This window comes from Crocodylus porosus, unplaced genomic scaffold (genome assembly GCF_001723895.1).
Source record: "Crocodylus porosus isolate Cpor-Errol unplaced genomic scaffold, CroPor_comp1, whole genome shotgun sequence".
NCBI lineage: Eukaryota > Metazoa > Chordata > Crocodylia > Crocodylidae > Crocodylus > Crocodylus porosus.
The window spans coordinates 16,253,795-16,267,618 of NW_017728924.1; the positions used below are offsets into that span (position 1 = coordinate 16,253,795).

The 13,824-nt window shown below is 42.8% G+C and overlaps 1 protein-coding gene across 4 annotated transcripts in view; it reads right to left on the reverse strand.

The window, feature by feature from the left end:
* Positions 1–243: 243 nt before the first annotated feature.
* The window catches only part of TMEM164 (transmembrane protein 164), a 111,875-nt gene continuing 98,294 nt past the window's right edge, over positions 244–13,824 (reverse strand). The window contains exons 5-7 of one of the 4 annotated variants that reach the window (XR_002102128.1): positions 5,896–5,996; positions 5,220–5,507; positions 244–3,883 (exon numbers count right to left, since the gene is read on the reverse strand). Coding sequence is in view for 1 of the 4 variants with exons in the window: in XM_019540411.1 (XP_019395956.1) it covers positions 5,301–5,507; positions 5,896–5,996 (308 nt within the window). In the remaining 3 variants the exon portion in view is untranslated. Of the gene's footprint in view, positions 5,508–5,895; positions 5,997–13,824 lie in introns of all 4 variants that reach the window. The other 3 variants (XR_002102127.1, XR_002102129.1, XM_019540411.1) reach the window with 3 other exon arrangements.

A 13,824-nucleotide genomic window follows, 5' to 3' on the forward strand; every position in this document is an offset into this window, starting at 1 on the left:
TCCTGTTCTTCTGCCAGTACAGGGGGGGGGAGAAGAAAACACAGTGCACTGTGTCAGGAAGAATGCTGGATCCATTTCTGTGTACAGGCAGTGAGGTAAGATGACCATTTTTAAAAGTACATTTGTTTTTTCCACTTTCCTTTGTGCTTGAGTGTTAGCCAGGGCCTAACTTGGAGGTGACTGCTGATTTCTTGGCAGGGTCAGGATTTGGAGTAGAGAAAATGATGACAGAACAACTCCATGTACATTAGAACATATTTATTCTTTTCATTAAAGATTTAACAACTATTAGACCAGTGAATTGGACCTCACGTAGGGACCAACAAGGAGTACAAGTATACAAATTACCCCTTCTTAGCAATTATCACCAAGTTTTTAGCACATTAAAAAGTTTACAAAATTTAGGTCACACTTACAAATTACTCAGAACTAGCAGCAGATACGGCAGCAAACCCCACCCCCCACATCAATTCCTGCTGCCACCACTCCACTCTGCACCCAGATAATGCGGTGCTTGGACAGAGGGCTGGGCAACTGGAACCACTGATTTCCAAAGACAGCTGTGTGCCTCAGCTCAGTGCATGCAGCGATTCCAGCTCCCTGGCACAGCGCGGCTGTTGATAACACTATGGGTGTGCTCACTGCTCTGCCTGCTGTGTTCTCTGCAGCATTGAGATAATGACTCAGTAAATGCAGAAATAAAAAAAAAGTACAAAATTGACCCTGAAGAAAAAAACCATTTCATAAACAGCTTGGCTTTAACTAAATGACACTCAAAGTAGCAAAACAGATGTACAGCAATATCACCTTGAGTACAAGCTCACAAAATAACTGATATTTATTATGCATTTCATCACTGTAATGAGAGCAAAAACACAAAACAAAGTAGTCTTCTCTGCCTTAATGAACCTACCTTCCACATAGGGGCTAGTATCAGACACCTCCTTCCTATTTTTGGCCTTACTAATCTCAGAGCTTTGTTATGCACTACTAAAATGAGGACATTTTCCAAAGGTCGCTTCTTTACTTTGTATACAATTCTTTTGTCACCCACCTGAAAAAACAACGACAAACCAAAACCCCATTATTTCTGAAAAGCTCACCTCTAACAACACAACAAATGCAACTGGAAACAACTGCAACAGCAAAAAGAACTGTACATCTGACTTCCATATAGCTACAAATGTACAGGAAACTAATTAATGCCTGTGGTTTCAGACAAGACTGGGGACATAAAAATCAAGTACTTCAACAGTTGCAAATAGCTGTTTCTGAAAGAGAAACACAGATAGGATTTACAAAACATTCAGTTATCAAATATACAGAAATATCAAAACCCTGATTGAGGCCACAGACAGAGGAGTAATACCACTACAATGAGGTACTCTAAAACCTTAAAGTGCACAAATGAACCAACTGCTCATGTCTCAGCTTCAGCAAGGTGGCATCTGCTTAACAGCAAAATGGCCTTGGCCAATGAGCATTTCTCAAGCACTAGAAGAAGTCAAACCAAAACCTAGCTAGAAGTGTGTTCAGGGGCAATGGCCTTCCATCCATTGAGATGTATGTACATTTTTAAGCATGACTACATGCTGTTAAATCTTCAGCCTAAGAAAGAGAAACAAGATGCAAATTCCTCTTTGGTTACATGGAAGAAATTCCAATACAGTTACATGGAATAAAGTCAAGAGATGGATTCATGGCTCAAACACCACACCCACAGGTGTGTCTAAACCTTTGGAAAAACACAGCAGTCAACATCCTCTGCACAGCTGCGCTGGCACCCAAACCTTAATGTCCACAGCTACTGCCAGCCATGATGCTGCAGAAGTGTTACACTATTCCCTTTACAATTTTTACAACTACTAATGGCTTCTGTAGAAGAGAAAAGGGCAGAGTCTGGTGTGCTTGGAACAGCCCACCTAACCACTGGAGAACACTGCCTTGGAAAGATCATCAGGTCCTTCGGAACAAATTCAACTCAACTGCGCTAGTTTTTTGAGATGTAGTTTATTTAGCACAGCGTTCAGCAGAAAGCCCTCAATGTACACATGTGACTTTACCACTGAAGAATGCAACACCCTTAAAGTAAGAATACTAAGTAAAGTGAGGCTTAGTTTGGGATCTCTCTCCCATTGGCACAGACCAGCACAGTTGCTTGTGGCTGTTCTGGCTCCTTCCACACCATGGTGCTTCAACTCTACCACACTGTCCTGGCTCCTGTCATGTTAAAGAAAAATCAGGAATGATCTTCCTGCTAGTGAAGATCTGGGCACTGGAATGCATTTTTCAGCATGTGCAGTCCGCTGGTGCTCAGTCCTAAAACTGATTTTTCCTGGACCCTGTGAGTGACTTGGCATGTGCAAGCTAGTGAAGGCAAAGTTCTCTCACTCAGACAGCAAGACTGCTAGAGAGGAAAGCAACCCCCCTTCCACACCAGCACCAAACAAATGAGGCCCGTGTTCCCCCAGTGGTGTCTCCTCCCTTTCAGAAACTGGCCTGAGCAGTCTACCGGGGGCAGGTGCCAATGCACTTGAGTGTTTCTCAGTTTCAAGGGAACAAACTCCAAGCTGCCAGGCCTGCTCCTGAATTGTTCAGTTTGCCAAAAGAGCTAGAAATTCTGCACTCTGACTGACCTGTCTTGTGGTTGGGCTACCTGAGCTGTGCAGCTGAAAACTTCCAGCAGCCACATTATTTGACCATAGGCATCAGCATCGGGCATCTGCTGCTGTGCTTATCTAGCACACCCTGAGGCTCATGTTGGCAGGTAGATAATGCTGTTGTAAAAAATGTGAGACTGTTGCTGGTCTGAGTTTGCCTGTCAAAAGTAGCTGCAATATATAGACTTTTTGGTAAAAGTGGGTTAGGAAGGTGCAGGGTAAGATGATTAAAAAAAACAAATGATTTCAAGAGACAGGTCAAATTCATCCCTCATGAGGCTCTAAACACAGTTCACTGTAGTTATAACAGGTTGATTCTGGCCCAAAGTCTCTCTCAATGGACTGCAAGGCAGATAAATAAGCCAAGATAACCTTAATAGCTGAGGGATGGGAGGCAGTTTTGTATGCTTTCACCCAGAGGATCCTAGGAGATCAAGCTTATTCAAGTAAGGGGCACTGCTGAACCCCCAACACTACTGTAGGAGCCTGCAACCTGAGGAGCAGCCTGGATGGAACTTGCCCTCCTGCTCAAGGAAATGGCAAAACCTTCAGTGGGAGTTAAGTGCTCTTCAGCTGAAGGATTTGGGCTTTGAAATACTGCTGCTGTCCCATCTCTCTGAATAACCCATTGCTGCAAACAACAAGCACATGCCTATCTTTGTACGACTAACAGTGAGACTATCAGAGTCAAATTAAGCATAGACTTAAGTGTCTGCAGTGCCAGGCACACTGAAGCAGCACCCCCTTGCCACTACCCAGGGCTCAGCTTTCTCTACTGAAGGGAAGGAGTTGGAATGTGCATTTTGCAGGTCAGGGTAATAGAAACTTAGCTGCACAATTGTGGTTGGACAGCCTACATAAATCTCCTTTTTATCAAGTTGTGGTAGTAGAAGGTCTTCACCATGTATATAATGCACACAAAGCCAGGCACAGAGGGAATCCAGGAAAGGGTTTCGAGATCACAATACAGGTGGGCAGACTGCTAAAATCAGCTGCAAAACATTCACTTTTTAATCAAGTGGAGTAAAAAATTTGGAGTCCACTGTCCACCCTTTCCTCTATCTGCCCTTGTAAAAATCAGAGTAAGTTTGTAACTCTTACTTCTTGAGGTATAACATGGCTGTACCTTAACTTCTGAACATGCCTGCAGAGCGACTCAGTTGAAGGAAGAGGTATGGTGGCATCTTGCACAGTCATAGCTATGGCAATGCAACACAAAGAATCTAAAAAAAAAAAAAAGATAGCTTTCTGCTATAGTCCTGTGACAACACTGAGAAAACAGCCTGCAGGGACAACCTGAGACTTCAGAAATTACAGGAACTCTTGTCAAGATTTACCACTTTCTAACTCATCTGTGCAGCTTTTTATTGCTGCACTTTTAGAAGAGTGAGACACACAGTTTACTTTTTACACTGGTTATATTGTTCCTGGGTTGTAGACTCTAGTTTAAAAACTGTGCAAGCAAACAAGCACATTTAGTTAAAAAAAAAAAAAAAATCAATACAACATGTTAGCGCAGTTAACTGTAACTGAAAAAGACTGGTATAAACACCTTCATACAGGTAAAACTATCTACACTAGGGAGCTGGAGTGATTTGGTCAAACCCTGTACACCAATTTAGCTTGCATCTTTGCATAAGTATGTAGGCTATTAGCAAGTACAGAATAGTTTTACGTTGTTTCCTCACAGCCTAGTACAATGCTTGTTAATACAGGCACAGGGAAGGAAACATTCAAAACTAAAAATCTAAAGTAAGATTTCAGATTCTCTAAGTGAAGTTTTGTAATTTCTCTCTCCACCTAAGCCGTTTCAGCTGACAGTGTCCCTTGAACGCCTAATGCATTCTGTTCACAGGCACCTGAAAATACTGGGTCCCCAACAGCTTACACCCTACTTTATTTTTTGAAATCACTTCCCCTTGAGCTTTTTCATTTATACTTATCAAAGCATCACGATAGCTGTTAGATGCGATGAACAGCCAAGCACCACCCCAGGGTAGCTGAGAATCAAGTAGTCCAATTAAAAAAAAAGAAAGGAACCAGTTATTCTTATTGTTCCCCATTCTTCAACCAGCCTAAACAAACCCAATAGAACCTCACTAAGTCACCCTTTTGACTAGGCTTCAATATGTTGCTTCAAGAAAGAGCCAACTTCCAAAATTCAAACAAAATGTAAGCCAGGATGATGAGTTTGAAACAATGCATGTTCATTTCAGTTCAACTGTAAGTTAGCTTTGTTTCTTCAGGTGATCAATACAAGTACTGAAAGATATTTAGTAAAAATGGCAACATCTTTAACGAGGTAGCAGTACCACTCTCTGTATTGGAAGATGGACAGATTTGCCCATTTGGGGCACTGTGAAGCAGGGAATAGTGAGGTTCCATTGTCACCTGCAAAAAGTGTATAAGAAAAATACTGACCTCTTCCAGAATAAGGCCACTAATTTTGCCACTGGCTACAGGCAGTGAAACAGAGCTGCTGCAAGAAAACCTTCACACTATTATAGAGATCTCTACAAGGAAAAAAACTGTATGGGGACAAGGGGATATTAAACACACTGTCCTTTCATTTTCCTCTTTCTTTTCCAGTAAGAATGTAGGTCTCGCCTTCCTGTATGTGCTACTCTCCAGAGAGAAATGTCAGTCTATTTTCTTAGCTGGGAGTCTAAGCAAATCCACACTATATTTAAAGATGGGGACAGCACTGTGGAACAACAAGATGACAAGCTTCCCATGAGCCATAGTCATGATAGTCTGATGTCCAGATGCCCAGATTCGATACCAAGGCCCATAGAAAGGATCGGAGATGGCTGGACATAGCATGTTGTTCAAGTTCACTTCTGTGACCTAGGAAAATGGACAAATTTAAAAAGCAGCATTATTTTGTGTTCCACTGAGGCAGAGAAATAAAGACAGCATCGTTTAACTCCCCAGCAAACAAAGGAGATAAACCTGTTACCAAATCTTCAGCACAAATATGCCAAATTTTCAGCATTTAGGCAAGGCTTGAATTCAAAGCACTCATGCCCAATTTATATAAAGTTACTGTGATTGTGCAAATACAGTGACTGATATGCAAATAACCTTATTAGCATGTGCAATTACTAATTTGTGCACATAACAGCATTAATTGTCCATGCAAATTAGACATCCATTTGCACCTAAACACTATGAAAAGCCAGCATCTTTATATTACGAGTAATACATGGGTACAATTAAATACACATTTACTTACCAGTCCCAGGATCTGTAAAATGCTAAAATGATACACAAACATAAGCCCAGTAGACAAGAGAGCCCACCAGAAATTGGAAAGTGGCTCTGGAGTGTATATACCTAAAAAAAGAAAATTAAAAAAGATAAAGAAAATCATTAATATTCAGCAGAATTATTGATAGCTCCATCAAGCACTTATGAATAATCTTCTCTTTCCCCTGAATGAATGTCAGGGCATCTGGCTCTAGCTGATAACCTACTGACTGCTCTTACGGTAATAAATATTCAAAAGAGCCTCGTTTCTCACCTGGGGTACCCTACTTTCAGCTTCTTCATTCTTTCCTTCCTTCCAATTTAGTTTTTAAGGCTAAATGCATTTTAAATGTGATTGTTAACACCACACAATATATTAAGTCAGTCTTTTCTGCCAAAAAAATTTCACATTTTCTTCCGACAACTGCAGTGTGTTAAAGTTTACAGCTTTGCGTCTGATTTTCTAAGGTGCTTCAAAGCCAGGCGTTATTTGAATACCCTATCAAAACCAGTTGTTGTACTGGCATGGATGGAGCTAGATGCTGGCCCTGTCTACATGAGCAACGGACTACGCAGTAGCATCACATCACGGTTAGTGCCTGCCAATGCTACTGTGCAGTAGCGTCTTGTGTAGACACAGCCACTATGTTATATTGCTAGTGGCAATCACACGGAAGTGTCTCTTGATACTGCATTACCTATGGACAGCTACACAATTAACTTATATCAGACACCACAAAAACAGAAAGACTCCACAAACACTCTGTCTCCAAGTGGGTCAGCCAGTGAGAGACTGCATTTGAGGTAGAAAAGAATGCAGAGAGGCATTTCTATCAGACAGTCTTAAAGAAAACACCACTACAAACTGGGCTGCACATTTAACAAAGATTGTTGCTACTGAAAAAGTAACACTTTCCTAATGGACTGTAGGTACCCCAATACTGCTGGAGCCACCGACACCTGACCCTGCGTCCTACGGCAACTAGAGCCATCACACACTGCAGAATCCAATCTAAGATCTGTAATAAAAATGCATCTAATTTCTTAATGTTAAATTAACAATGCTCTCCTTTTGAGCTACAGCAAAAAATAGAGAATGAATATGTTTTTTCAATTTAAACTAGGATTTAAAATATACCCAAGCCATAAAATCACAAAGGCAATTGATTCCTTTTGTTTTCTATGTATGACTGCATACAGCAAAGATGCACTAGTCTCATCACATCAGAATAAGTAACAGCATGAGACACTGCACAAAGGAGGGCTGCTAACATCCTTCAACAGCTTCCAGCTCCATTAGGCAGTACCAAGTTAAAGTTGTGATTTCATGGTAACCCAGGGCACAAACTGCTAGCTATGCTAGCTTTATTCCAACTGGCGCAGGCAGCAAAAGCAGTGAAGGATGCAGCATGTAAGAAACAGAAAAAGTAACAACCTACCTTTCATAATCCCAGCAAAGCAACACCAGGTCAATTTAGTCTGTGCCAAGCCCACAAAATGCACCGTCACCTTCTAGGTTTCATAAATCACTTTACACATTGCTTTACATGTCTAAATCCTCATCATTATTTTCCAACTTCCTTGTTCATCAATTTCTACCCTTACCTTGATCTGCCCTTCACAGGTGCAGACACAATAGCAAATGACCTCTATTTGAATTAGTTCATCAGAAAGTTATACTCTTCCCAACCTCAACTACCCTTTAGGTTCTGTCTCCATCCGCTCAGAACCTGTCTCTGTCTACTCTCAAAAAGTTTAAATGTCTACATGTCTTGCACAACAGATGCAAAGCAGTGGGCTTTTTTGGATTCAAAAGCAGCATTAATGCATCCCTTGCTAGGAACTCTCCCATTGTAACCTTAAATAGTATTAGTATTGGCAACATTTTTCCAAACAGGGAAAAGCAATTTCAACTCTGCACCATGTCTTGATGAGCAAAATGTAGCTACATTCATAAGTAGGGAAGCTGCTTTCAGAACATAAGGCAATTTATAAATTATCTTATCCAGTGGGTCGGCAAAGGTCCAAGCGAGTGGGAAGCATCTGAACAGCAATAAGCACTACGTGCAAAACACGGAAGGGAGTCCTCTACAACCAGAGACAGAATGGACTAAAAGCTCCAATGCCCCTCATCTCACACAAACTATAGCCTACTCACTTCAGAAACCTATGCAGGCAGATTCATTTGAACAACAGTGATATTCAGTAAGCCTCACCACACTGTAGTACCCTGCAAGAGAACAGGTAGGCATTATCAAGCCCATACACCAAGTTTCCTTCTAAGGGAAAGAACATACACCTGCAGCAGGGCTTTTGTGAAGATTATGTATATTCATGTTTCTGCAGTTGAGGGAGCCAGGCCCTAGTTGCACAAAAGCAGCAAAGGATTTTATTGAAGCCCTTGCTTTTACAGTAAATCCTCATGCAACACCCAGAAGGCTGTAAAGTAGCACTGCCACCACACTAAGGTCAGCATAAGCTCCCCGGTGTACATGTTACTCTGGTTACTCTTTCAGAAGTGGTCTAACAGTCTCAGGAAAGACAGCCTGGAACAAAGAGGGATGAAGCTTTGCAAAGTTACAGTCATGGATGAAATACCCCAATGACATTGAGTAGTTAGGGAAGACAGAATTATTTGAGAGGCCAAGCATCCACGCTCATGGTTAGGACTCCATTTTGTGAACAAACCTAATAGGAGAGAGGCTCTGCCCAATCGGGTTTACAACCATACGGAAAAAAGGAAGGGCAGGAGGGAAAATACAGCCGTTAAAAGCTGAAATAAAAGTGGCCCTAAGCAGGCCAGCAGTACAAATGGAAGCACAGTATTCTGCATCCCAGTCCAGTGCTCTAAGCAGTGGAGAGCTATTCTAGTGCAAACTGGCTGGAGGTTTTTTACTGCTCAATCAGTGCTTTTTGTTGTACTCATGCCTGTGGTGGCAAGTACTGCCCTGTAAGACTTCAGGTCAAATTGATCTAAAGCAGCCAGAAATTCTTTTGTATGTGGAACCTCAGGATGAGACTCTCCCACATCTAATTAGCAAATTTTGCTGACCCTGAAAAGTGACAATGTATTTTGCAGCAGTGCTGTTTCTTACAACGAAGGAGGGAAAAAAAGTCACAAGGATTCTCCAGCAGAAACATTATAAAAAGCCTCAGAATCTCTTGACCATATTTGGGGATATTCATTTTAACTTCCTACCCTGCACAACATGTGTACATTTCCCTCCACAAAAAAGCATTATGGTAGATTTTATTACTCTACAACTCTCCTGCTACACAGCAGGCTTCTGTTTCACAGACCTCTGATGTGCCATCTATTGCACACTTCCTGTTGACAGCATGTGGAAATAAAAGCAGATGCCAAGCTGAGCTTCTGATTGAGTAGCCTGTGTTGGGTTCAGTAGAGAACTGTTTGTTGCTTGCACAGGGAGATCAATTTCAGTGTTAAGCAGGGAGCTTCCCTATCTCCTCATTCACCAGGGATCATAAGATGTTCATATATAGTGAGCATTTTCAACTATTTAAACTGTCACATACCAGCACTGACTAACTTTGTTCTCAGAAACGCTGAAGCCCCAGGCAGTGGAAGACACAGCATCACCAAGTCCTTTCCAACTCAGGATCATCCAAGTAGGCTACATGCTTGCAGTGGTGCTGGGCAAAAAGACAATGTGTATTTCAATTTAAGTTAAGCTTTGATATGTCAAAATAGCAGTAATGGGCAGTGCTGATGTGAGAATTTAAGGGTGGGATGTGGACTGGTATAAAGGAGCTCTGCCTTCAGTTCCTGGTTCTGCTACACAACACTCTGGATGACCGCAGGCAAGTCAGTCAGCTTCTGTGACCTCTTTCTCCATCAAAAAATAGAAATGAAGCCTTGAGATACACTGACAAAAGTACTTGTTTGTGCTAGAGATTATCAGTTGGATGCTTGGAAATTGTTTATTTTATAGTGAACTTCTGATCTGATTCTGATTAGCATTAGTGCAGTCTTCTACTAATGCTAATGTTCTCTGTAATACAACATTTATAAGCTCATTTTAACTCATTTTGGAAACACAAACCCTTGTAGAAATAAACAATAATCCAAAAGAGTTTAACAGAAAGTGGTAAGTGCATTTAACGTGCATGTGTATACATGCGCGCACACGGCTTTAGAAGGTCAGAGAAAATTAAGCCCTTGCAACACAATTCTACAGAAGAGTTCAGAGTACAATTCCTTTCTATTTCAGTTCTACAGGTCTCTACAGTCATTTCAGTTTTCTAGTACTTTTCTAGGATTTGACCATTCTTCCAACCCAATCTAGAGCATTGTCTTCATTGGCTTCATGACTGTATACATACCCTCAAGGAGGTGGTGTCCCTGAACTTAGCCATGGGGACTGTAACATCCAAGCAATTTCAAGCTTATAAAACAAGATGAGCAGGCTACATTATCTCACTAGTGTTCAAATAAAAACAGCTCTTCTAAATTAACCCTGGCCTCCTTAATGACAGAGTTTATTCCAGCAGACCTGCATTCTCATTGTCAGCTAGCAAGTCCCAAAAGCAATCTTTCCTCCTTGAAGCAGTCCGAAGGATTCAAGAGGGGACAGGGGCTAATACCAACCTGAAATCAGTTTTCACCCTTGTGTCTCTGTTGAGTCTACGTTTAGCCAGAAGAACTGGTGAGTGTCCTGTAACCTTTCCACAGGGTTATCGGAAGAGCGGTTCAGCAGGGGGGGGGGGAGATCTTGCAACCATCTGGGCTCTGAGCAGTTCAGCACAATTTGGTCCCGACCAGAACCTGTATCTTCCATTTACACAGATGTCGTTACTTTGGGCTACTGGCCTTCTCATTTATGGACCAGAAAGGCCTCAGTGGATCAGCCTAGCTTCTCATGGACCAAGTATGCGAGGACTTCAATGGAGATGCTGGGTAAGGCCAGCACCAGGCACTCCTTTCATCTCTTTATGCAGTACTGTTGGAAGAAGGGGACAGAAGGCTGTTAGCAAACACAGATCTTTGCCTGCCATGCTTGCGATTCAGTGTGGCAGGGAAGGGAATGACACTAAGTGAAAGTGGGGGTTGCCCTGACAGAACATTTTATGATCAGGAATTGCAGCCACTGCCCCCTTCTGCCCAACCAGACACTTGTGTGGAAGGTTGATAATCCACTGCCATTAAACTGGCTTTTTTTCAAACAAGTGCAGTCCAGTTTCTCCTTCAGTGTCTTAGCATTAAATAAGGCCTTTAAAAAAAATATGAAAGGATCCAACTGAAGAAAGCCCACAACCCAGGATGTGGGGAAGAGGTAAAAAGTGCAACTGGCCTTGAATGTGGCAATCACCATGCTGGCTAGTACCCGATTCACAGCTCCAAGAGTCATTCTTTCCCCCATACTTGATGCTTAAAGCCACTTCCTACATCACAGAACACAACTCATCCTTTCACTAAGTCAAAGCAATGCAATGTCCCCAAAAGAGCTGGCTCCAGCTGTCATTCATCTGACAAAATAAGCTAACTCCACACCAGAAGGGTTTCCTGAGCTTTCTGCTCACTTCCTCGATGCTCGGGAAACTTGTCTCTTCTGATGTTGCCTTTGAGGAAGCCTGAGCCAAAAACAGAGAGAGGCTGATGTGGCTGGAGCCAGGGGGACAGTTCCTTTACAGCTTAAAAGGTGCAACACTTGTCTCAGAAGCTGAAAATCCTGGCGCTGCTCCCAGCAAGTGATCTATCTGCTTAACTACGAAGTGGGTGTGTGCGTGCTGCTCCAGGATGCAGGTGTGCAACAATGAATCTGCTCCAACAAGACTGGCCTGTCAGACTAAACAACCACTTACCCAAAGCTAGTGAGACTGCTTCAGTCAGCGCTGGCTACACCTGGCGTTTTGGACTAGTGCCCAGGCATTTTTGGACAAAGAGCAAGCCTCAGTTCGCAGTCTCCTTACCTTTGTGCAAAGAGAGGTAGCCCATGCACTCTTTAATAGGATGATAGAAACCTTGCTCCCCCTGCTGGGCCAAAGAGAAAGTGTGACACTCGGGCACAACGGAAGGTGCCCTGATGGATTGGAAGGGCTGCTAGGAGAAGGCAAAGGGAAGCCTTGGACCTCCTAGAACACTTCTTCGCCTCTTCAGGAAAAGAGTTTCTTCTCTGCTCCGTTCAATCCTTCAGAAGATCAACTAAATTCATGCTGGAGTCACCAAGATAGAGAGAGAAAGCTGCAGCCTGCCAAACACCAATGAGGCAGCCACGTACTGCCTTCCTATTTAGTGCCACTTTTGCAAAATACACTTTTCTAGAACTTAAAATGGTTATTTCCTAACCCAAGTGACTTGCCAGCCCCAGCACAGTAAAGTGGGCATCTAGTGCTGTCTGAGCTCTCAAAATTGTCATCACAACAGTCCCTTGATACAAGGATAGCAGTCTTCCAGTGAATTAGGGAAGGCCTCAGTGAGTCTGTAGATGACTGTGGAGGCTGATCCAAAATCTGTATCTTCAATTGCAGATGTGGCAAATAGTTCCCCAGGAGAAAGGAGCAGATCCTGGTGATATCACGTATCCTTGATTCTCTCCTCTTGCCCACCTCTAGAGCAATGACCATCAGTGATTTGGGAGTGTAGGACCCATGTTTAGAGCCAGTTGTCAGGCATCCTTATGACACGGTCCTATCCAACAGAGCTGGTGCATCATCAACATGGTTTCAACGTTGGTGGTGTTTCCTCGAGTCAGAACACTGGCTTTCATTCTTCTGTCCTTCTAGTATGGATGATTTCCCAAAGGCAACATCAATAGTAATGATCTAGCATTTGGGGGCGTTGTCAGTGTTTTCAGCTGGCCTTGTCCCCCCATCCCATGTCCCCACCATCATGGCAGCGCTCTGCCATGCTACCACCTCCTGTCCCAACGCTGTACTCACACTCTGATTGGTTGTTTCAGTCAGCCAATCAAAGTGCAAATAAAGCGTTATGGACAGACAGACAGATTAAGAATTTTATAATATTAGAATTGTAATGTATGCATGAGGAGCTGGTTGGTTTGTGGTGGGCTGGTAAAATTTTTGTGAAGTTGACCATGGGTCCAAGCATTTCATGTACTTCTCAGAAGAAATCAAGAGTGGTTCTTCAATTGAGTGGGCACACATGACACAATCTTCCCCATGCTAAAGATCAGTATTGGACTTGTTGGTTTATCTTGGATTTGGAACATAACGGTCGATGTGAAAGAGATTCACATTCATGTCATATTGGATGCTGACTCCCAATGGAAGTCTATCAGCAATGAGGTGTGGAATAGCTGCACTATAGATGGAAAAGAGTGTTGGTACAATCATCCTTGCTTGAATCCAGTTCTAATAGTGAAGAGTCCTATTTCTGTGCCATTGCTTAAGACAGTTGTGATCATGTTGTCATGAAGGATTCTGATAATGGTAACAAATTTTGGTAGGCATCCAAAATCTCATCAGAATATTACATAAGGCCTCTCTGATTGAAGTAAAGGTCACAGGTCAATGAAGGCCATGCAAGATCTTGGTGATGCTTGCAGCACTTCTGCAGCTGTCTAGCAACAAAAATCATATGTACTGTACCTTAGTGGTCTGAAACCACAGTGGGAACTGGGTAGAAAACAGCTCTCAAAATAGCTGACCGCTAGCATGTTTACCAAGCAGAACATAGGCTACAATTAGATTTTAGTCAGAGGCCTGACTGGGTGCATCCCCACATGCAGGGGCATGTGCAGGGGCAATTTTGTGCCAGAACTTTTTGCTGCTGTGCATGCCCCTGCACATGTGCTTGGGTGCGGGGCAAACTGTCTTTGCCCCACTTCTCCAGGCTCCTAGCATGCTGGAGGAGCCAAAGCAAAACTGAAGGAGGGAAGAACCAAGCCTCCACATGCACCAGCACACGCTCCTGTGGCATGCACCATGCCCCCCA